This window comes from Apium graveolens, chromosome 4 (genome assembly GCF_009905375.1).
Source record: "Apium graveolens cultivar Ventura chromosome 4, ASM990537v1, whole genome shotgun sequence".
Lineage (NCBI taxonomy): Eukaryota > Viridiplantae > Streptophyta > Magnoliopsida > Apiales > Apiaceae > Apium > Apium graveolens.
Window position 1 is genome coordinate 301,951,587 of NC_133650.1, and position 23,208 is coordinate 301,974,794.

The 23,208-nt window shown below is 35.2% G+C and overlaps 1 protein-coding gene across 1 annotated transcript; it reads left to right on the plus strand.

The window, feature by feature from the left end:
• The first annotated feature begins 412 nt into the window (after positions 1 to 412).
• On the plus strand, positions 413 to 18,919 carry LOC141721427 (kinesin-like protein KIN-14B). Its single transcript, XM_074524352.1, has 23 exons — positions 413 to 713; positions 2,039 to 2,162; positions 2,540 to 2,626; positions 2,814 to 2,984; positions 3,112 to 3,218; positions 3,451 to 3,582; positions 3,733 to 3,911; positions 6,192 to 6,353; positions 7,287 to 7,378; positions 7,807 to 7,958; positions 8,260 to 8,433; positions 10,653 to 10,799; positions 11,646 to 11,834; positions 12,908 to 12,979; positions 13,342 to 13,397; positions 13,485 to 13,704; positions 14,015 to 14,206; positions 14,320 to 14,535; positions 15,119 to 15,469; positions 16,720 to 16,818; positions 17,410 to 17,550; positions 17,645 to 17,803; positions 18,153 to 18,919. The coding sequence occupies exons 1-23, from the start codon at positions 501 to 503 to the stop codon at positions 18,603 to 18,605; spliced, it is 3,888 nt and encodes a 1,295-aa protein (XP_074380453.1). The 5' UTR covers positions 413 to 500; the 3' UTR covers positions 18,606 to 18,919.
• Positions 18,920 to 23,208: the final 4,289 nt, after the last annotated feature.

Below are 23,208 nucleotides of genomic sequence, written 5' to 3' on the forward strand. Positions count from 1 at the left end.
AGTGATTTGATTTCGGTTATAGATCCGGAAAAACCGAACCGAACCGATTATTAATGTAAATAAATATATAGTTTATAGTATATAAATTATGTAACTTATATAAATTATAAAATTAATAAATATACTCAAATCTTGCAAGAAAATTGGATCAATTTGATTCTGGACAAGTGAGCCTATTACAGGGAGTTTGTTTCATTCTCCCCTGCCTCACCCAACAAAATCACTACACGCCCTACACAAGCTGTCACTCGAACCGGGTCACCCAAACCGTCCAGCAAAAGTGGGCCTCACGTGTACTTCCCCCCAATCCAATCCAAACTCAAACACCAAAAGCCCAACCATCATTACACCAACTTGTAAAGTCACATGACTCTCTCATCCTACGACACCGTTTAACATCCAAACTAAAAGTACCCAAACACAACACTTTAAACTGAATCCCTCAGACACACAAACACAACATAAGCTCCCTGTCTGAACAAAATTGAGGGTTTGATCAAATGGCGGAGGAACAACAAAAGAACAGATGGAATTGGAATGTCTCGGGATTCGAACCTCGGAGAGCTGTAGACTCCGATGATGATCATCAAAAGCAGGCAGCGTTGGTTAAAAGATACTCGTTTACATCATCTTCTTCACTTCCCCCTAATTCTCATCTCTCTAGTAACGCAATTGTTAAAGCTAAGCTCCATAATTTATCTCGCAAAGTCCAGGTCTGTATTTTTACTTGTTTTACGCAATTATTCCGCATTTCGTTTCTCTGCAATGTAATTTTGGCTGTACACTGTTTACTTACATTTTGAAGAATTTTTATTCTTCTATCGAGGTTAAAAATATTGCTTGCCCTATTAGGTCCACTTCTTCATGGTTTTGAAGTGGAAGAGTGAAACAAATTCGCCTTAACAACACTTACACAATAATGTTAAGAAGTGGTCCTTAAAAAGCCCGGTTTGACTTGTGCTCTTTTAATACTTTCAGCACCAATGGATTACATGTAATATATTAAAAAAGATGTTTCAGGGCCATGTAACACATTTTTATTTATAAATAAATAGCCCGTTTTGTCGAAGTCAGAAGTTATGCTATGATTAATTTATGAGAGTTATTAACTTTTATCTCCATTGTGGAAAATGCAGTGTTTTTTCATAGAGAATCTAATAGAAATAAAATGTACTTCATATCAAATTATATTGTACAATATTAAGTAGTTTTTATGTTTATTGTTACCCACGAAATTAATTATTATTTAGGTTTATGCCATAAAACAAATTAGGTTAATGTATTATTGGCCAGGTGAGAGATCGTTATATCAATTAATGCTATTACCTTAGAGGCCTAATTTAATAAAAATGAGAGAGCCGTTGCAGTTAATCAAAAGAATAAATATTACAAATTTCAATTTTTATAGCTGTTTATATGTCCAATGTCCATCCTTCAAATAAAATATCTACAGTGATTAATAATACTTTATCGTCTGTATTTTAAATGTTTAATGGTAAAGTTTTTAATTTTATATAATCAAAACTAATTATCATTTTTGGGTCTTTTGATTTTTAATCTGTTATTTAGTCCACTTTATCCTCAGAAGTTAGAACAGTGCCTCTACCTTAATTCTTTCAGCACCGTAGAAGTAAACTTTTATGGTACATATTCAAAGCAACTACATTATATCATCATTCTAATAACGTGTAAGAAGTTATAGTAAGTTAAGATATCCTATCCTCAGAAGTCAGAACAGTGCCTCCCCCTTAAATCTTTCCATTTATAAAATATAAACAATCTATTCGTACCATGAACCTTAATTCATTAAAAGGGTAGAAAGGACCTATAGAGTTCATGTGGTGCTTTTGCATTTGCTTGGTAGACTGAGAATGTAAACTATGAAGAACAGTTGATTAAGGATTGTTTCTGCACACGTGCTGTCTAATAGTCTATTCCTCTATTCTTATTTTTTACTGGTATATATATTATGTAGTCTGCGTATTATTTATTTCACCTGTTAAGGCCGACTGAATGACTAGTGACGTATTTTGGGCAGCATGCAAGGGAAGATTACTTTGAGTTGAGACAAGAAGCTTGTGATTTTCAAGAATATTCTAATGCAAAACTTGATAGAGTGACACGGTACCTTCATGTTCTTGCTGCGAAGGCCCGTAAGCTAGGTACGAAATAAGCTGAATACTTTTTGAGCTGTTATGTTAAAAAAAACGAAGAGAAGGGAGTATAGGTGGTACGCATCTGCAGACTTGATCTCATATTACATAGTAGGCAATACCACAGTATGATCTCAAATAAACGAGTCTTTGTAGATTAAGGGCAATGAAAAATATAACTATGATTTGCTTTAATAAATTTTCCTCAATGTTCACCTGTACTACTTATTTGAAGAGTTCATTTGTTGTGACCATGTATAACATTATTAATTTTTTAGCGATCTTATGGTTTATGTGCCTATTTACTCTCAGTAGTGCGATTCTTTCTTAGACAGGTTACTAAATTTGTTAATACCTATATGTTATATTAATGCTTTTGTATCCAGATCAGGCTGCTCTTGAAAACGAAGCTAAAATCGTGCCACTGATAAATGAGAAGAAAAGATTGTTTAACGAACTATTGACTACCAAAGGTACTCGTCATAATTTCTTACTCTACCCATTTTCTGTCCCTCAAGACACAGAGAGATAATGCTTATTCATGTAGAGACTAAAATAAAAACTACTCATCACGTTGTCCTTTTTTCAACTGAGATTCCAAATCAATACTGATTTTAAGAAAAGTCGTGCTGATTTTCTGACAAATTGTGATTTTTTCAGGAAATATCAAGGTTTTTTGTCGTACAAGGCCATTGTTTGAATACGAAGGTCCATCCTTAGTTGAATTTCCTGATGATTGCACAATCCGCATCAGTGTTGATGATGATAACATCACCAACCCGAAAAAAGATTTTGAATTTGACAGGGTATTTGGACCTCATGTTGGACAAGGTGGATCTTATAATACTCACTTTGAAATGATGACATCATTTACAATTTACATGTGTCTTGTTGATCTTGATTATTTTGTTCATGTAGCTGCTTATTTTCTAAGAGCAAAGTGTGACGTTGTTTGCAGCGGAACTTTTTATTGAGGTTCAGCCATTTGTGCAGTCAGCACTAGATGGGTTTAATGTGTCTATATTTGCATATGGACAAACCCATTCGGGAAAGACACACACCATGGTTTGTCTCTCTCTCTTATTCACCACCTCTATATTCTACATGCGTGTTTGTAGTTTGATTTATTTTTTAGGAGCATGAGATAGGTTGTACGTTTACCCAAGTTTCTTGTAGCTGAATGAGCTCAAATCTGGGAAATATTGATTGTAAATTTATTACTTAAACAAGACCATAGAACATGTTTGATTTTGATTTTTTTATGGATTTGCCTGGAATGTTATGTTATTGTCTGCAGGAAGGATCAAGCCATGAGCGTGGTTTATATGCTCGATGCTTTGAAGAGCTCTTTGATATATCGAACTCAGATACAACTTCAGCTTCTCGATTTGATTTCTTTATCAGTGTCTGTGAGCTTTATAATGAACAGGTTGTCTGTCTTGTACATCTTTCCGGTCCCTCTGAAATTGATTTATTATGAAGGCAACCAATTATCTCTATGTGATTTAATTTATCCTAACTAGTCGTTAATTATTGCAATGTTCATTTTTTTTTGTTGATATATGTCTATGTTTTGCAGATAAGAGATTTGCTCCCAGTATACGAAAATAGTTTGCCAAAGGTTAAATCAAGCTCGCCAGATTCTTTTGAAACTCTTTTGCAGGAAAAGGTAGATAGTCCAATAGGTTTCTCCAAAATTCTCAATTTGGCTTTCAGGAATCGAGGAAGTGATGCTTCAAAGTTCAATGTTTCTCATCTGTATGATTCTGCACATAACAAATTTCTAATTATGCGTCTCTTATTTGTCAGCCCTTCTTTATCTGTTGATTTTCTTTATTTTGTTTTCCATTTTATGTGTTAAAACTTTATGAATCACAATGTGGTAGGACTACAAGAATTTTGATATAAGGATTATTCGTTGGTACACCAAGTTACTGTTAGACATCCTATAAAGCTTCTAAAGGGACCCTTGACAAATCACCCGTTAGTTCTGGCCATCCATTCAACTAACTAATGTTAGCATGTTGTGATTTCTGAGTTTTGACAACTTCAGCTCTATGTTCGATTTCAGTATAAAATATTGTTTTCCCATATCAAGATGCAAATGGTTGCACTATATTAGTATATCTATCTATTAATAAATTCTTCACAAGGTTTTGTCAAATTTGGAAGAAATCTGTATTGATAAATCATATATCATTCCTGGTACATACAGATATTGTAGCTTTATTCTTGTGATTAGCTCCATGTATAATCAAGAACAAGTACGTCATAAAGAATTCTACTATTATTAAACCATTGACTAAAACTCCGGAATATTTGCAAAAGAGAATATGTTTTAACATTCACCTAGCATGCTTTACAAATGAATCATAGGCACTCTTGACGTGGAACAAGAAGCGAAATATTTAAATGCTAAGGGAAGATAAAATTTTAGGTTTGGGTGATTAAACTGCAGAAGATTCCCTATCGAAAGTGATGCAGGACAAGGTCTAGGTTAAAAATTTGGGAAGGCTTCCTGGCTTGACAACATTTTCAAATAGATACCACAAAGAATTTATTAATCAATTGTTCAAGTTTGATTAAAATGATCATTACAAGAGTTTCTATAGAAACCTTAACTTGGCGGATGTAGTAAAGCCTAAAGGCTAGATAATAGGAAACAAATCCTTTTATGACAATTCTAATATGATCTAGAATCTTCTTAATAGTCTATTGGACATATGTAATTAAACTTTATAATGAATTACAATTAATTTTAGCCGTACACAATACAAATTATGACTGCCTTGTCCCGCACCACAAGTTTTAAAACCAAGAGAAAATGTATCGATACCTGACAGAGAAGTTGAAATCTGAATTACCAGTCATCTGTAATTATCAAGTGTATAAGCTGTCCTCATACGTGAGTAATTACCTGACTTATGGAGGACCTAAAGCCTAGTAGAATTAGCCATAGATTAAGACTCACAAACTCTTGGATGTATTCCAAATAATTTTAAAGAACGTATGATAAATATCTAAATCGAAACTAGTAACCTACTTTAATGATAAATTTTATGTAGACAGCTAGAACACTCGTAGAAAGTGAATATGTTAACAATTTAACATTGTATTTCTCTATACCAAACTTACCTTTTTTTGGTCAGGTATACCGAACGTACTTTAATTTTTTCATAAATAGCACTTTTTATCTATCTTTAGTTGCGTTCCTTATCAACTGCCCAGTCATCTAATAATCAAGGTTATCAAGGGCTATGGCATTAATACATGTCTCTGGTGTTAAGCTGATGAAGTGCGAGTTACTATACAAAAGACTGAACCTTTGGAGGAACATTTGCCTTCTGAAAATGTAACGCTAGTGGGAAAGTGTAAAGTAGAAGATTTCCATTTTCTATAAACTAAAAAGTGTGTGTGTGTGTGTATATATATAGGAGCATAAAATTCCACTTTCTTGCTATTAAATAAGTTCCGGAAATGAGGAAATTTACAAATATTGTTGTATCACATGATCGTACCAGATATAATAGCTACAAAAGAGGAATTTTTCTCTAATAAGAAACAATAAGACACACAAAACTTTGAAGAGAGAGAATCCATATCATTATATTCTCCCCAAAAGTATAGCATAATTTGATACATGCCTTATAGTGCTTGTATTGATATATTCGTTTCATTTTCTTTCTTGGATGAGGTAGATGGCGACAAATTTGTTTAAAGCGGATAGATTTGTTATGGGTTGGGCCTAAATTCTTTAACTTGGTGGCTGAAATGGATCAAGGGGTTAACTGATTCTTATATTGATGAACAAAAATGACTTAATTACTTAAACCAGAATGCTTTAAGTGTATCTGTCTATATTTTATTACCAAATTAATTGCTACAAGCAAACTGATTCCACTGATATGTATTTATCCCTACTTACTTTTATGCGATTATAATGTAGATAAACACGTGTTCGTATATCAACTACGTATGTTAGCTGTGCAGGATTTCCAGAGTTTTGGCTGACAAAGGCTTTTTCCTTGCTCTTTGCAGGATAGTCACTATACATATTTATAATCACAATCTTATAACCGAAGAAAATAGCAATAGCAAACTATCTCTTATCGACTTAGCAGGAGAGGTAAGTCCAAACCTTCAAGAGGATGGCGGAGAGCATGCGACAGAAGTGCTACATGTTATGAAATCACTTTCGGCGTAAGTGCTAGACCTAATAACTAATTCTATCATCGTGCGTATTACATTATTAGCTGCATGTGTATTAATTAATTGACTGCATTTCCTGTCTCCACATTATCCTGTTATCATTCTTCAACCTAGCTTATCTTCCCATGTAATAGTAGTGTCTGTCACTGACATACTCTATCTAATAACCAATTCTATCATCGCGCGTATTATTATTAGCTGCATGTGTTAATTAATTGACTGCATTTCCTGCCTCCACATTATCCTGTTATCATTCTTCAACCTAGCTTATCTTCCCATGTAATAGTAGTGCCTGTCACTGACATACTCTATTATGGAATGAGATCTACTATGGATGTTTTAATAGTTTGTTACTTACTATTGATATATAATATCAAATTTTGTGTACTTGACATAGGTTAGTATGTGTCAGCTGTCATTTTACTTAGAATAAGTTTTAAGTTTCAAATCGTTCTAAATAGGCTTCAGTTTGTTAGTGCAAGCTGCAAGGTGTGCTGATGGCTTTCTGAGTTGCATCTGCTAGAAATTACTCCATCCAGAAATACACATTTAAGACTTGCAGTAGAACTTTGACTCATTTCAAGACTCAACATTATATAGATAACAAATATCCCAGTCTTAATTCATCTTAATTTATATTGTACATTTTATTTTGGCCAATATTAGAAGTACATATAATGTCTGGCCATCTGGGTGGATAAAATCGAGTTATATTGACTCATTATAGATAATTTATGTTAAAACTTTCTTCTGGTTCTTGGATGAAGATTCTGTAAGTCGTGTGCGTATATATAAACACAAGGAGCGTTGTCTCAATGACAAATATTCCTTTGCTTCCATTAGGTTTTTGATTCTTTGTAATTCAAAATGACACATTTAAATTACTGAAGGTGACCAAGCATATTTTTGCCATACTTTATGCAGGCTAGGGGATGTTTTAAATTGCTTGACCTCAAATAAGGATGAAGTTCCCTACGAGAACTCAATACTCACAAAAATTCTTGCAGATTCCCTAGGTACTCAGCTTCACTTTTTGTATATATGTACTTAAGTTACATTTTATTACGGGGCTGAGTGAAATAAAAAAGACATTGTTCACATCTTAAGTTAAAACTAATGTGTTGTGTCCACTATCTGGCTTATACGACCCAAGTGTAACAATTTCAGTAGTAATTTAATAAATAAGAGGACTGTGTGCTAGGGATGTATAGTTTTGGACCTTATTAACTTGCCAAAAGTTCGTTTTGTTTGGCCGAAGTGAGTTTTTTTTAGTAAAATAGTTTTTCTAATCAATGAGGGCAATTCTTACAGCGTGACGCTACATCTATAAGGGTCTGAGGTTTAATCATATCAACTAGAGCTTTAATATTCGTATTTTTTTCTTTTGTATTAGTTGAATTGCAGTGTAAAAATAATCTTCTACTCTTCCTCATACTTGCGCCAGGTGGAAGCTCAAAATCCCTGATGATTGTTAATGTTTATCCAAACAAGTCAAATTTGGCTGAGACTGTATCATCCCTCAACTTTTCTGCTAGAGCTCGAAATTCTACACTAAGCTTGGGAAGCAGAGATACAATAAAGAAATGGAGAGATGTTGTATGTTCCTCCAAATCTCTTTTTCCGTCACTGAATGTATTGTGAATAAATCCTGTCTCACTTAGAAACTACAGTCATATATTTATCAAAACTATGATTGAAACTTGACCTCACTGCTTGTGTTCTGCTTCATTACTGTGCCTTCAAGGAATGATTTGATACTCACTGTACCTGCAAACTATATAATCCTTATATTTAAGAATCCTATTTTAAAATCACACAAATCATCACATTAAGGAAACTATATATTATGCTGCACTCATTTCTCATGCTAGATTGGTGTTAATATGTTTTGTTCTAGGCAAATGACTCGCGAAAAGAACTGTATGAGAAAGACAGGGAAATTGATGATCTGAAGCAAGAAGTTATGGTACTCAAACAAGCACTTAAACACGCAAATGATCAATGTGTTTTACTTTTTAATGAAGTTCAGAAGGCCTGGAAAGTTTCTTTCACCATACAGTCAGATTTAAAGGTATTATATTAACGTCACTTGCTTTCTTTCCTTAAGTATAAAACCGCCCTTTAAAAATTTCTTGGTGCTTTCTTTGAACACCAACCGTCTTTGTTAAGTCATCTTTTGTGTTCCTGATAAGCTTGGACAAATTGCAGAGGTCAGCCTTACTGATGTTCACAGTGTGATGATGTGACTCAACTTAAACCCTTTTTATGTCATTTGTAATGTAGAGTAAATAGGGTATTTTTTGCGCCGAGGATCAAGGACTCAATTCTTTTTTATTCTGCTAATTATGTCAAAGATGGATTTGGTTATTTTTAATCTAACAACTAAACTAACAAATTAAACAAGAAAAGTGTTTGTTTGTAAACAATTAAATAAATGTTGGAAATCATGTAAATCCAATGTAAATCCACAATGACACAATTCTAAAATTCTTCCGATACGTTCCGAAAGATACCTATAGAGAACCTTCCATGACAACTTAGAAACAAGTTTTGTTACCCATATAATCCCATGACCACATAGGAAGGTTAAAACGAATTACACACTTATACAACTAATCCCATGACCATATAGAAAGATTAATTGCTTTTAAAGAGATAAAAATCACAAAATATATTTGGATGACCATATACCATAGTTAATTCATGCATCTTTATAAGCATTGGCGTATATATAGACACAATCAAGAACACATCTCAGAAAATCAAAACTGTAAAATTGTCATAAATTTCAGGGCTTCAAAACAGCCATCCAACAATAAAAATCTAGCCAACCATAATCATAGTAAAGTGATAAGGTTTATGAGAAGATTAGAATACAATACAAAGTGTAGAGAATGAAAAATTATCCCTATGTTGTCGACGTTGAAATCTCCAAGCATAAAGTCCTTCTTCTCCTCTTCTTGGCTTCTCCTCGTGGTAGCTATGAATACATATATTCTATCTCTAATAATATAAACCTATTAATTATAAGTTTTTTTAATGTTTCTAGGGTAACACAAGAATTTCCAAAATTGAATGAGATTCTAAAGTCAGAATTAGTAGTTGACTTTTCTCATCTGATCCTGGGCTTATTAAAGTGGATTTCGATATCTGGGCTTGTCTAGAACGAAAGAAAATCTCGTTATCTTCGCGTGGGCTGTTGAATCTCCCAAATCTGATATACAGAACTCAAGATACGGCCCAGACAATAAGTCTTGCGCGTTTAGCCCAATAAATCCGATTTTTCTTCTAATTTAGCTCCAATCCTTTACAATTTAGAATTCCTTACTTCCTACAATAAATATCAAAGTCTAATTAATAAAGATCCAATTAAATGTAAAATATAGCTAATACGGGAACAAAAATCATCTAAAATACACATAAATATATATTCTATCATGTGCACATATATTTAATGTGATAAAATTGTTTATATATTACTTTTTCGAAGTGGAGTCTGTCCACAAGCTTCCTCTTGAAATGTGATCAATATTATTCTTATATTTGTCATTAAACCATTTGTGAAGAACTATGTTACCTGAACTCAGGTATGGGTGTCGGACACGGGTTCGTATCCAAGTGTCGGATTCGGCAATATTCTGAAAAATTTACATGTTTTTGGCCTAAAATAAGTGTCCAAGTGTCCATACCCATGTCCGAGTGTCGAGTGTCCGACACCGGTACTCGAAGCAAAATGAAGAGTCGGGGTAACTAAGATGAAGAATAAGATAATCTAAGATATGTCTTCAATCGTCACTCTTTCTTATGACTAAAAGTGAGCAGTGGCACATTTCTGCTTATTTCAATTATTTGTTTGTATTTTTGGATGGGAAGTTAGAAACAGCTCTGTGATGATGATTTTACAACTAGCAACCTTCAGTTTCATGTGCATTTGACAAATTTTCAACCTCTTAAAGGTCTGAAAATGTTTGCAACGGATCTGTTTGGCACAATCTTGTGCATGACTGAAATTTATCATGCGCAATAGCCAACAGCATATTAGGACCCTCTTTTTTTTTTCTTCTTTTCTGTGCGTCTTTTGACATTATCCTTATGGGTTTTGCTGCAGTACCCCATATTTCTTTAAATTACTAAATTTGGACCCGAGTATGGGGACTGGGATTTGATATGAAGTTTGTGTATCAACAGTCATGTCAGTCCTCCCTCCTCCGTGAGGTTTTATTAATCTTTCCTTCTTTCCTAATGTGGATATATCTTGCTAAAGGTGCTTAATTTTGTTTATTTTGATAGTCAGACAATATCATGCTGGCCGAGAAGCTCAAGTTGGAGAAGGATCAAAATACACAGCTTAGACATCAACTTGCTCAACTAGTGCAGTTGGAACAAGATCAGAAGTTACAGATGCAACAACGAAATTCAACAATTGAAACCTTGCAGGTTAGTTGGTGCTCCTATGTTGACATTTCATTTACAATCTCCTAGTCAGGACTGTAATGTATGCCAATATATAATTGCAGTAGTTTTTTTTGTTTCACATCTGTATCGTTTGTGCTACAATATAATTGGATGGAGTGAGTTGAAGTTTGTACCATGTTATTATTCCTTTCTCTAACTCATAGTCTTCGCATACCTAGATTTATGCTCATTTGCTTTCCATTTTCCTCTGATTTTCTTCCTACCTGCCAATTTCTTCACATTTTTCATTCCATTCTCTCTTTTTTCTTTCCTTCCAATCAAATAGAGCTTTAGTGTCTTCAGAGCTGTTTTTAGCCTATTATATCGTGCCTAATAAGTTATAGTAAAGAAACCCTGGGTTGTTGTACCATATGCCAGTACATATTTTAAATATGCATTAGTTGCTAGTAAAAAATGTTCCATGTTAAGGAACTTTTTATTACGAAAATTAAACCGGAAAAGCTTGACTATATTTGATTTTCAAAGATATTTATAAACTCACATGGTAATACGTAACAACCCACATCATTAATAAGGGAGTGTGAAGCCTTTATAAGGAAAAGTCAACAACTGATTTATGCCAAAGTTGCTAGCTCTTTTGAACCGACTTGTGGTGGATTGTTGAGTCCAGTATGCATTGGGTTGTGAGCTTGGATGCCATAAATGGTGTCAGAGCCCTCTTTGACTTTGTAAATGATGGACAACCCTACAACTGTTTCTGGTTAATATGGAACTAAAAATGAATTGTTCAAATATTGCAATTTGTAATTTCAATACTTCCTCATTATTCCTTTCATTATTTACCATTATTGTCACTTTCTTATCTAGGCGGAACTGAAGAGCATCGAGTCACGGCTGAGTGAAGCCCTTCATACTAAGGATGCGAGGCCCACGGTTAGCATGGAATCAGGGACTGTGGTTCAATCAACCTCTGATCAGACTGGAGAAGACATGGATTCCGTGTCTGTTACTAAGAAACTGGAGGAAGAACTCTTAAAACGCGATGCTTTGATTGAGGTTTGCCATTTCAATGCATATAGTGGTTAATTTGCTCCTGTTTTACGGAGTCATGGTATATGAAAGGTGAAGCTGTATTCGGTTGATTAGAAAGTCAGAAACTTGCTGTGGTATTAATACAATTAAACTACCTAGAGTCTACACCCTTCAACCTGCTCTTATTCTATGCCTCTTTTAGATCTGTTTTATATCTTATGTAAGGATCAAGTCATTTCTTTTACTCTAAACAGCTTATATGCTTAATGTAGAAGAATGGACATATGGAGGCCTGCAGCGGCGGCATATGTAACCAGTTTAAAGTGACTATATATTTAAAATAGTTTTGATATTAGCTTTATGATCCCAAGTATTGCTTGGAAGGTATGCTAGATGAATAATTCATCAAGTTTTTTCAAAATAGATGAAAATCATCTTACCTTAATAAAAAGTTAAGAATGTTTGTATTTATTTACTATCAAAAATGTTTAGAAGGACCTGGTTCTGAATATAATGCATTTATCTATTTGCCTCCTGGAATGTCAATAACCACCGATAAATGAAGAATACATTCTGCTTTTTACAAGATGATTTTATTTTTTGTCATTTGTTTCTTTGATCAACTGGTAACCTGGAGCTTGGTTAACAAAAACTATTGGTTTAAGTGTGGAGATGCTGCAATTAAGTAATTTTTACTTAATTGTATATTGACTTGTTTATTAAAACACACACACAACTGACAACACTGTATCTATTAATTGACTTATCTACTGCATTGTCATGTCTTGCTGCTTTCTTTTGGTAATTTCTTTTACTCTTTGTGTGTTTATGGTATCTGAAATACAAAATAAGTTACACTGGTGATAATTGTTGATTTCCTCCCGGCATTTGGTAAAATGTCGAATATAATAGAAGAGGCTTTCTTTATTTATCTCATATGATGCAAGTGACAATGATCCCCCATTAGACACATTTAAAACATTTTTCTATTTCTACTAGGCAAAGATTTTTTTTCCAGCATATTTTCATGTACAGTAATTATTCACCGTCAATTTGATTTTGATTTTAATTTAAATATGTATGCTTTTCTTTTGCAGAGGTTGCATGAAGAAAATGAGAAGTTGTTTGAAAGACTGACACAGAAAACAACTTTAGCAGGAACAACACAGGTTTATTCTTTTGCCTCTTTCTCAGGAATCTATGAGTCAGAATTTCTTCTTCATTTAAAAGTTCAAGATCAACTAGACACTGTATTGGATCGTTACTGCATTCTAAATTTGTTACTTGATTGCATACTAGATTATGTAGTATCATATATGTTCTATGATTGAATTTGAAGCCATTTTGACTAGGAACACAGAACAAGCTACGATGTTAATAATTATTTCACGTGTCAGTTGCATACGTTTTACAAATATGTATGATTTCAAGTATATGGATATGCTTTCTAACAGTATTAGAGTATCAATCTTCTAAAGTTTTTGGTTTTTTAGAGTATTAATCTTTCATTCTTTTAATATATATCTTTCAGGTCACATCTCCAGCATCCAAACTATTAGCTAATGTTCGGGATGCAAATCAGGGGAGGTATCAGATCAGAGTGCTCTTTTTTTTGGTGTTTCTAGTCCCTTTATCAATTTTACAGTCTATCCCCTTATCTTTATATGTTACCAGGAGTGATGGTAATAGTATGGGGCGTTCTGTGGATGTCAGCTCCCTGCCCCTAGCCAATGAGAAAAGTGAGGGTACTATTGCTTTGATAAAGTCAGGCGGTGAGAAGGTCAAGACAACCCCTGCTGGAGAGTATCTTACTGCTGCTCTGAATAACTTTGATCCTGAAAAATATGACAGTCTTGCAACCATGTCAGATGGCGCAAACAAGCTTTTAATGCTGGTATGGTATATGATCAGTTTCTACTTGCATATATATTTTTTAATTTTGGTAAATTTCTACATGCATTCATGAATGATATGTTTTTATGTGTACCTTATTGAGGATCAAGTTCTTGCATTCTCTACTACAGTGACATACATATGTTAGTATATTTTTATCTATAAGTAATCTAATTCTAATAGCAGATGAATAACTCTTTAAGGGAGACATCTCCAAGAATATATTTGTAGTGTTTTATGTGCTTATGTCTATCCACTGAAGAGATTATTGTTTCTGATTCTTCAATCTAAGAGGTGGTTCCTGATTACAGGTTTTAGCTGCCGTAATTAAAGCAGGCGCTTCTAGAGAACATGAGATACTTTCTGAAATAAGAGATGCCGTCATCCCATTTATTCGAAAGATGGAGCCAAAGAGGGTAATGGATACTGTGCTTGTTTCCCGTGTACGGATTTTGTATCTAAGATCTTTGCTTTCTAGGTCGCCAGAGCTCCAATCTATCAAGGTGATGAGCTATTTATGTACCTCTTGTGTCTTTAGTAACAATTTGTTTGAGGTTAAGATGTATAACATATCCCTTAGCCAAAAAAAGATGTATAACACATCTTGAATTTTTAGGTTCCCCCTGCTGAGTATTTTCTAGAGAAGGTCAACGTTGGACATAGTAGGAGCTCTAGCAGGGGTAGCAGTCCTAGAAGATCTCCTTCACATCATGATTCCAGCATGAGAAATGCACTGATTGATCAACATACTCAACGCTTTAAAATAAATATAAAGCCGGAGAAAAAGTCAAAATTATCAGCAGTGGTCCTTAAGATACGTGGTATTGATCAGGTGGGTTTTATATGCAAGAGTTACACATTTCTTGTGAAGTTCCCCCTTTCATTATACCGTGTCCCTTCCTAATCCTGAAGCTAACATCAGATGTCAACTATAAAGGTTCTCAACTTTTTTTTTTGTCAAGTAAGGTTCTCAACTTTTACAGTGTGAAGATGCCAATATGAGAAGATGAGGATGAACTATTCACTATAGCTCTAATTAATAATTGCACTGACATTTTCCATTATAGCTGTAACACTCCTTTGAGGTTGAAACATATATATACCAATAGCTTGCAGCTTTTTACATGATCTCAAAACTCTGAAGATAAATAAAACTTACAACTCCCATCACTAGGACTGAACAATCAACATTGTTCTAGACTGTTAATCGTGAAAAAAGCTGCAACTATCTTTTACTGTGGAGGTTACTGATAATATTTAGTAGGTGAGCAGCCCTTTGGTTAGTCACAGTGCTATATGACTACACCTCTCAGTTATAATTAGTTGATATAGTTAAAATGCGATATGAAATTTCTTTCCTGCTTGTAGTACTATGTATCATTAACTCATCAAAGACCATGAAATCAAATTCACAGGAAACATGGAGACATCATATGACTGGTGGAAAGCTTAGGGAAATCACTGAAGAAGGCAAAAATTACGCAATTGGAAACAGAGATCTTGCTGCATTGGTTGTTCATACTCCTACCGGCGAGTTGCTACGTCAAATCAGATCTTGGCTTGCAGAAAGTTTTGACTTTCTCACAGTCGCTGCTGATGATACTTTAGGGGGATCAACCAGTCAATTAGAGCTCCTGTCTACTGCAATTATGGATGGTTGGATGGCTGGGCTTGGTGCTGCTATACCTCCCAGTACTGATGCACTTGGCCAGCTACTTGGAGAGTATGCTAAGCGTGTCTATAGTTCTCAATTGCAGCATTTAAAGGTATTTGATACAAACCTTAACAATAAAGTGTTCATGGGGCCTGCCTTTTTATTTCGTCGTTGTCACTGATTTAGTTCAAAATTCCTATCTATCTTAATAAACTAGCAAATCTATGTCAAGTTTTGTTCAGATGAGTTACTTTTTAACATCTTAACACCAGTGGGGAAGAGTACTGGCCTTTACTCTCTGCTGTTATGTAGCCCAGACAGGAGTTCGTACGAGTTCTAGCCTTGTGTTGCAGTATATTTTCAGTTTTTCTCAAGTAGATAGCCTTTTTTTAATAGTGGTGAATGATTTAAGCCGCTGGTCTTTGTTGCACGTTTTAGTTTCATCCAATTCTTTTGTTAAATGTCGAACTTTTGATTTGGTATTATAGATGAAGGTTTAGCGTTATGTCACAAGCTAGAAGAAACTTAGAAACTAAAGGAACAAAAGAGAATGAGCATCACAATGCTGTGCCGCTAATCAGAATTTGGCACATAATATATGTAAGGGTCTGTTCAATTAATGCAGGATGGGGTTTACGAAGGTTGGAAAATGTGCGCAGAATGGAAAATGTAAGAGGATATGACCTGTTTCTTCAGAGAACTAGAGAATTGTTAAAACTCAAATAAATCCTCAAATATTACTTCAAATTACTGAACTCCGCAGATAGTGAAAATTACAGCTCTTAACCATCAAAGTATCCTCCCAAAATAAAAAATAGTACTAGTTGCTATCTACTTCCTGGTTATGAAACACTTACTAAATAAGACAAACATCAAACCCTAATATAATTAAACTACTAAACTAAAATAAATAATTTTTTTATACAATTGTTCAAATAATTGGCGATTTCTATACAACAATTTATAGTTCTTTTAAGAGGTATAGTATCGATTTGTGTCGCCCAAAAGAATTGCATTACGCAGGAAAACAGGCTGGCCTTTGATACCCACTTACTCTATCGTGAAAGAAAACCTTCAGGACTTGGCCAATCATAGAGTGGAAACATAGTGACAGATTAAAATATATGTGTACACATATATTGCAACAACATATATCATATTTACTTGTTCATTGAAGTAATTTAATAGTATATCTAATTGGGAGTTCTTGTCATTATCTGTTCTGCATGAGTTACACGGGAAGAAAATAGAACTCCCCTCTTTGAAAAAGGAATCCGTCTCCTCTCTAGACCTTAATATGTGCGTCTCCTGGTGTCTTATAAGTGGTAAATTGAGTCTAATATATGAATTGGCATATAACAGGACATTGCTGGGACATTGGCAACAGAGATACCCGAGGACTCTTCACATGTAGCAAAATTACGTTCAGCTTTGGAATCTGTCGATCATAAGAGAAGAAAGGTTATCATTTAGCTTAGCAGCTTCTTTATTTTGTTGTGTTTGATTTCAGAACATGGTCATTTCCAACCTTCTCTTTAATAAAAACTGAAGTTTTTAGTTTCTATATAGTGTCTGTTACAAATAATAGATACACATACACCTTCAACCTTGATAAAGGCAGGCAACACATCTATGACCTCTCACCCCCTAGCCCCCCCCCCCTCTATCTCTCTCCATGTGGTAGGTCAAAAACTGTAAGAACTAGTTTCATGGAGAAGTGTTCTTGTAGTTTCTGGGGAATTTATTGTATACCCCGCTGCAGTATTAATCCGCTTACTCCTGAGTAGAAGGACCTGCCAATGGTTTAATATTAAGAATGGATCAATTTCATTTGTTACACATGTTTTTGAAATTAGAAGATAGCCGTTCTCGCTTTATTTCAGTCCAATGATTTTGTATGTTTAGCTTTCAATGTGTTGCACTGTTGTCAGTTTGTTTTATTTTTTGTATGTCTTTCCCAATTGGGTGTTGCTACAGCCTTTAATTTCCCATTTCTCCTTTGTTATTGGAGTATAAATCTTTCTGAAAACAGTTTCATGTATTAATATTTAGCTAGTGCAACAAATGAGAAGTGATGGAGCATTTCTGACGTTACAAGATGGTGGTTCACCGATTCGCAACCCATCCACTGCAGCTGAGGATGCACGCCTATCATCTTTGATATCCCTTGATGGCATATTGAAGCAAGTCAAGGTTGTTTGCTTTTCTGGTGTTCTGTTTTCTCACTGTTGACATTGGGCTTTGAAGAAAAAGCTTTATTTTGACATGGATGTTTGTAAAATTACAGGATATCTCAAGGCAATCGCGTGTGAGCAAAATAGTTAGAAGTAAGAAAAAAGTAATGCTTGCATCTTTAGATGAGCTTGCGGACAGGATGCCTTCCCTGCTTGACATAGATCACTCATGTGCCCGAAAACACATTGCAGAAGCTCGTCAAACAGTCGAGGTAAATTCATCGTTAATCCACAACCAGATATAGGGAATCTTAGTTTCTCCCTTATTTTTATTCTGACGGAGAGCTAAAGGTGACTTGAAATGAGTAACTTTTACAAATAAAGGAAGGAGTAGTTAAAAATAAAGGAAATGATTCAAGTATTCCCCTCTATGGCTCTACCAATATTTTGGGGGGTTTTGGAAAGTTTGTAGGTTAAAATAGCTTCAGAGTGCATAAAGACTTTCTCATCGTAGGTATAATATTTAGTAAATAATTTAGAATAAATTTTATGAGTTTTAGTGGATATCCCAGTATTTGTTAGTTGTGGAAATAAAATTGAGTGTTTCCAATTGTTATATAGTTGATTCCCGAAGACGATGAAGTTCAAGATACATCAGTTGTTCCCCGAGTGTCCACTGATATGGGTTCTAGTGTGGAAATTGATGTCACCCAGTGGAATGTCCTTCAGTTTAATACAGGATCCACAACTTCATTCATCATCAAGTGTGGTGCCAACTCAAATTCTGAGTTGGTCATTAAAGCGGATGCCCGAGTTCAAGAACCTAAAGGTGGTGAGATTGTTAGGGTTGTTCCCAGACCCAATATTTTAGAAAACATGACTTTAGAAGAATTAAAAGAGATATTTACTCAACTCCCTGAGGCTCTGAGCTTGCTTGCCCTAGCCAGAACAGCTGATGGAACCCGAGCTCGGTATTCAAGATTGTACAGCACTCTAGCCATGAAGGTTCCCGCACTGAGAAACCTTGCTGGCCAATTGGAAAAGGGGGGAGAATTCAAGAATGTTAAGTCATGATCACAAATGTACGTGAGATGAGGTGCTCCGTAGTGTTACAAAGTTTTTGTGTCTGATTGCTGTTAAAAAGTTATCTCGAGATAGCAGTGGTGCTTCCACATTGCTCAACTTGAAATGCTTTTGTTTTGTTGTTAAATATCAAAATGAAGAATTTGAAGTCATGTTCTGAAATGTATATGGTAGTGCTGTCGGAGATCGTTATATTTACAAATGGCTTGTGTTTTGTAAAGAGGAATATCACAATTTTTGTTAGGGTCTGAACTGAAGTTCTGAATATGGGAATTTGTTGAATGGTTATGGTGCTTTGCAGTTTAGGTGAAGAACTGTTGCCCTCTTTTGTAATAGTTTTTCAGATTATAACTTAAACTTTTAAGAAAGTTTAAGATTTTAACTCTTTATAATGACTTTCAAGATTTAAAAATAATTACAGAGTTATGCGTTCAAATTGCTTTAAAATAAGTGCAAAAGTTAAGACAGCTAATTTATCATGTAATTTACATCCTTTATTTCAGACTTCCTCGTGCTTACTGAAGTTGCTGACGCTACACAGGGCATGTGAGGTGTATGAGCTGAAAAGAGATATTTAAAATTTTGTTTATGGTCTGAAATGTGTCACAAAAGTTTGTATTAAAAAGGGTTTTTTTTTTGAAAAATTCCCAATTTCACGTACATTTTTTCGATAAAAATAGGAAAAATACTATATTTCAATTTTTTTATAAAAATACATTTTTTCTGTAATTTGATGGAACCTCGTAGAATTTAAGAAAAATACACCATTACAGTAGAATTATGATAAATAATAATCTCGTCAAACAAATATTCTTTTCGATCCTAAAATAATAAAGATAGTATATTTTTGACATCAATAAATGAATGATCTCAATTAACCGAATAAAATATTTTGATATCAAGAATATTTATTTGTCGAGATTTAACTCTATTACCATTTTTGTAATACAGTATCTCAAAAGAAAATTAATTCATTTATCGATTCATCTTTCGAGTATTAAATAACTGCCGTACTGCACACCATATATATCATTTAAATCTGTGACACACCCACAAACAAAAACACCCACACAACCCGAAAATGAACGGACCTGCACCCGACCCATTACTCGAAGCGGCCGTACACTACCTCTCTCACCGGAACTTCCAACGTTGCCGGAGCTACGCCGTAAAAGCGCAATCAGTCCCCCCTCTAAACACCGACGCCACCAAGATTCTGGCAATCTCCGACGTTCTCGCCGCCGGCGAGACCCGCATTTCAGAAACCCTAATTGACTGGTACGCAATTTTACATGTTTATAAGTATTCCCAAGATACCCATTTGATTAATGAGCAATTCAAGAAGCTTAGTTTACTATTATACCCTCAAGAAAATAAATACCCTTTTGCTAAAGAAGCTTTTAAGCTTGTTTGTGAAGCTGGTTCTGTGCTTACTAATGAGGCTAAAAAGAGTGAATTTGATAAAGATTTGCAAGCTTATGAGATGAGATTGGATGAGAGTTTTTGGACTATTTGTCCGTATTGTTATGTTATGTATGAGTATGTTAGGGTTTATCAGGATTGTTGTTTGCGCTGTCAGAACGTAAAGTGTGGTAGAGGGTTTCATGGGTTTGAAGTAGAGGCACCTCCGTTGGATGTTGTGGAAAATGGGGTTTATAAGTGCATGGGGTTTTTTCCGTTAGGGTTTGATGGGGGGAAGAGTGGGGGGAAGTGGAATCCTTTTTCGCCGTTGGTTGGGGTTAAGAAGGAGGATAATGGGGAGGATAACGGTGATGGGAGTGGTGGAGGGAATGCAAATGCGGGTGATTGTATTGACATATCGGATGAGAGTGATGGGTTGGAGGACGGGGACGGGGACGGGAACGGGGGTGGGGGGAAGGATGGGGATGGGGATGATCGAGTGGGGAAAAGAAGGGAGGTTGGGGGAGATGATGGTTTTGGTGGGAGTGTGATGAAGAGGAGGAAGAAGTCAGTGCCTATAAATGCGAAGAAGTTGATGGGGAAAGGACCGAGAGCTAGGAGAATGGAGAATGTTGGTCAGGAAGGATTGGATTTGAATGCAAGAGCTGGGGAAGATAATGCTGGTGGGAATAGTAATGGTAATGAGGTTCCGGGTGTTGGTGGAGTGGAGATGGGGAATGGTGCTGATTTCGATGCTGGAGTTGAACTTCTTGCTGGGGATGATGATATCTTCGTGAGTTTTCCGGATTGCTTCTGATGTCATAAGTTAAAAAATATTAAGGCTTTTGAGGTATGTAGCTGGTAGTTTTTTGTGCATAATTCGAAGAATGAATGGTACTTTAGACGGCAACTTCACTTTTGTAGTTCTGTTTCAGAAGTTGTTTTGTTATGTTAGAACTTAAATGCACATGCAGATACTGTAGGCTGTTGACTTTGCCCCAAAACTGGGGCTGTGCCTAAATTTAATCTTGTTCCACATTATGAGTTTCATCTTCTTGAAGTTTAGAGTCTATACTTTTCAGTGCTTATCTTCTTAAATTTTCCCCTTTGGTATGTCTTATTGTTGAGAAATTTCATATCATCTGTGCCCTTTTTGAATTTTGGAGGGAAGCAGAAGCATTTTCGTAAATTGATATTGTTACGTATGTTGTTTTATAATACTTACGTAGAGCTATGCCACACCTACGATCAGCTTTCTTTCCGACCAGGTTGTGTTTAAGTATGTCAAACTTGGTGACCCTAGCAAAACAGCTAGGCTTGTTTCCTTCAGATATCCATTTTTTATGCCATACAGACTAAATATAACTGTTTATTGTAGTCTAATTTGAATATATGTGCTGGTTTAATACGTTGTTCTTTATTAGTACACATGATATACATCAGTATCAGAAATGCCATATGTTATGAAGCATTCACCCATCATTTTAAGTTAATTTTTATACAGAGACAAATGTGAGTACCATATGGACATTACTGTTCACCTCATGCAGCATTGTCTTTAATTTGTATCTTTAGCAATCCAACATTTATATAATATCTGCAAAACCTATTGAATTTCAGTGTGATCTCTGTACTTTATTGTGACCTTATATCAATCTGCTATAATTCTACCAGACCAGTGGTCCGATTAACGCTTCAACTCTATTAAGTGTTATTGCATGCTGCTAGGTAGTTTAGTAAAATAATTGATGTCATGTATGTGTTGCCTTCACTTTGCTGCTTAAAGGTTTCTAAGCCTTTATTCGAAAGATTTTAGCTGCCGATCTAATCGTGTTTTTAGAAAGGAGTGGTAGACATTTTCGTTGTTACTCTATTCACTTCGGCAAGATATATCAGGCCACCTGTACTCCAACCCCCAAGCAGTTACAATGAGTCGACCATGTTGCCAGGTATCTAAAGTTTGCCCTGCTGGAGAGTCAGAATTGAGATGAAGATAGAAGTTCACATATTTATATTGTGTAATATTAGGCTGATATTAATCTTGCTGAACAAACAATTTGGAACACTTTGGTATTTTGACCAAGTGGTAGTAGAAATGAGAGGACAGAGTACATACTTGATGCTTGAAATGGCTAGTTGGTCTAGAAAACAGTGAGAACCAGCAAAAGTATCACTTCATGTTAGTTTTCTGGGGTCATGATCTGTGTTCTTTTTACTGTTTTAGCTGGGTGCTTGGGCGAACTTTCAGAGGAGATGTGTTGTGTTGCATATACGGCCACTCTGTTGACACCGGCCTTTTTCCTATTTTCTAAAATAATATAAACATAGAAAGGCTGTACGCTAAGTCGCTAACTGATCTTCTGCCGGATATCCATTTGTTGGCTAACTGATCTTCTGCCAATATCCATTTGTTCGAACAGAAGACCACGTAAAAGAACTAGACAAACTCGCTAACCATTCTGTAGTAGCCCTAAAATTTGCAATTGACGGAATAGAAGTATTCTCGGCTTAGGCTCCGGAGAAGCTGAGAGAATCCATCTCCACCACCGACCTTTTAAGGCCTTCTTCAATAGCTGACTCAGTCGCAAACAAAACACATTGTGCCTCTGCTAAAAAGATTGAAGCAACCATTGACAGGTTTTACAGCTGCCAATAAACTTTTCTTTTCGAATCCTGACAAGGCAAAGCCCCTCTTCAGAATTTTGACTTATCATCATCTGTGATGCATGTTCGAAGGCGGTTTCCAGGACGATACAGAAGATGAAAAAACGTAACTCATGTTTCCCATCGAATTTGGCTGTACTCAAGCTTAGGGCTGTAAACGAACCGAGTCGAGTCAAGTTTTTCCTTAACGAGTTTGAGTTTGAGTTTTTTTAACGAGTCGAGTTGAGTTCGAAAAATTTAACGATTAGATTTTAATGTTCGAACTCGAGTTCGTTAACAACCGAGTCTTCAAGTTGTTCACGAAATTTTCGAGTCGAGTTCGAGTTGGTCATTAATTTGGTCATTAATTTTTTAATTTTTTTGGTCTTTTTTCACAGTTAGAGTTCGAGTTTGAGTTTTTTCTTAGTTAGAGTTCGAGTTTTTTTCTTACTTCTTGCTTTCAAAATTGAGTTATGCAGATTTATGATTTCATTTTAGTTTATAAATTGACACTTTGTTGTGTTGATTGAATCTACCTATCAAACATTTC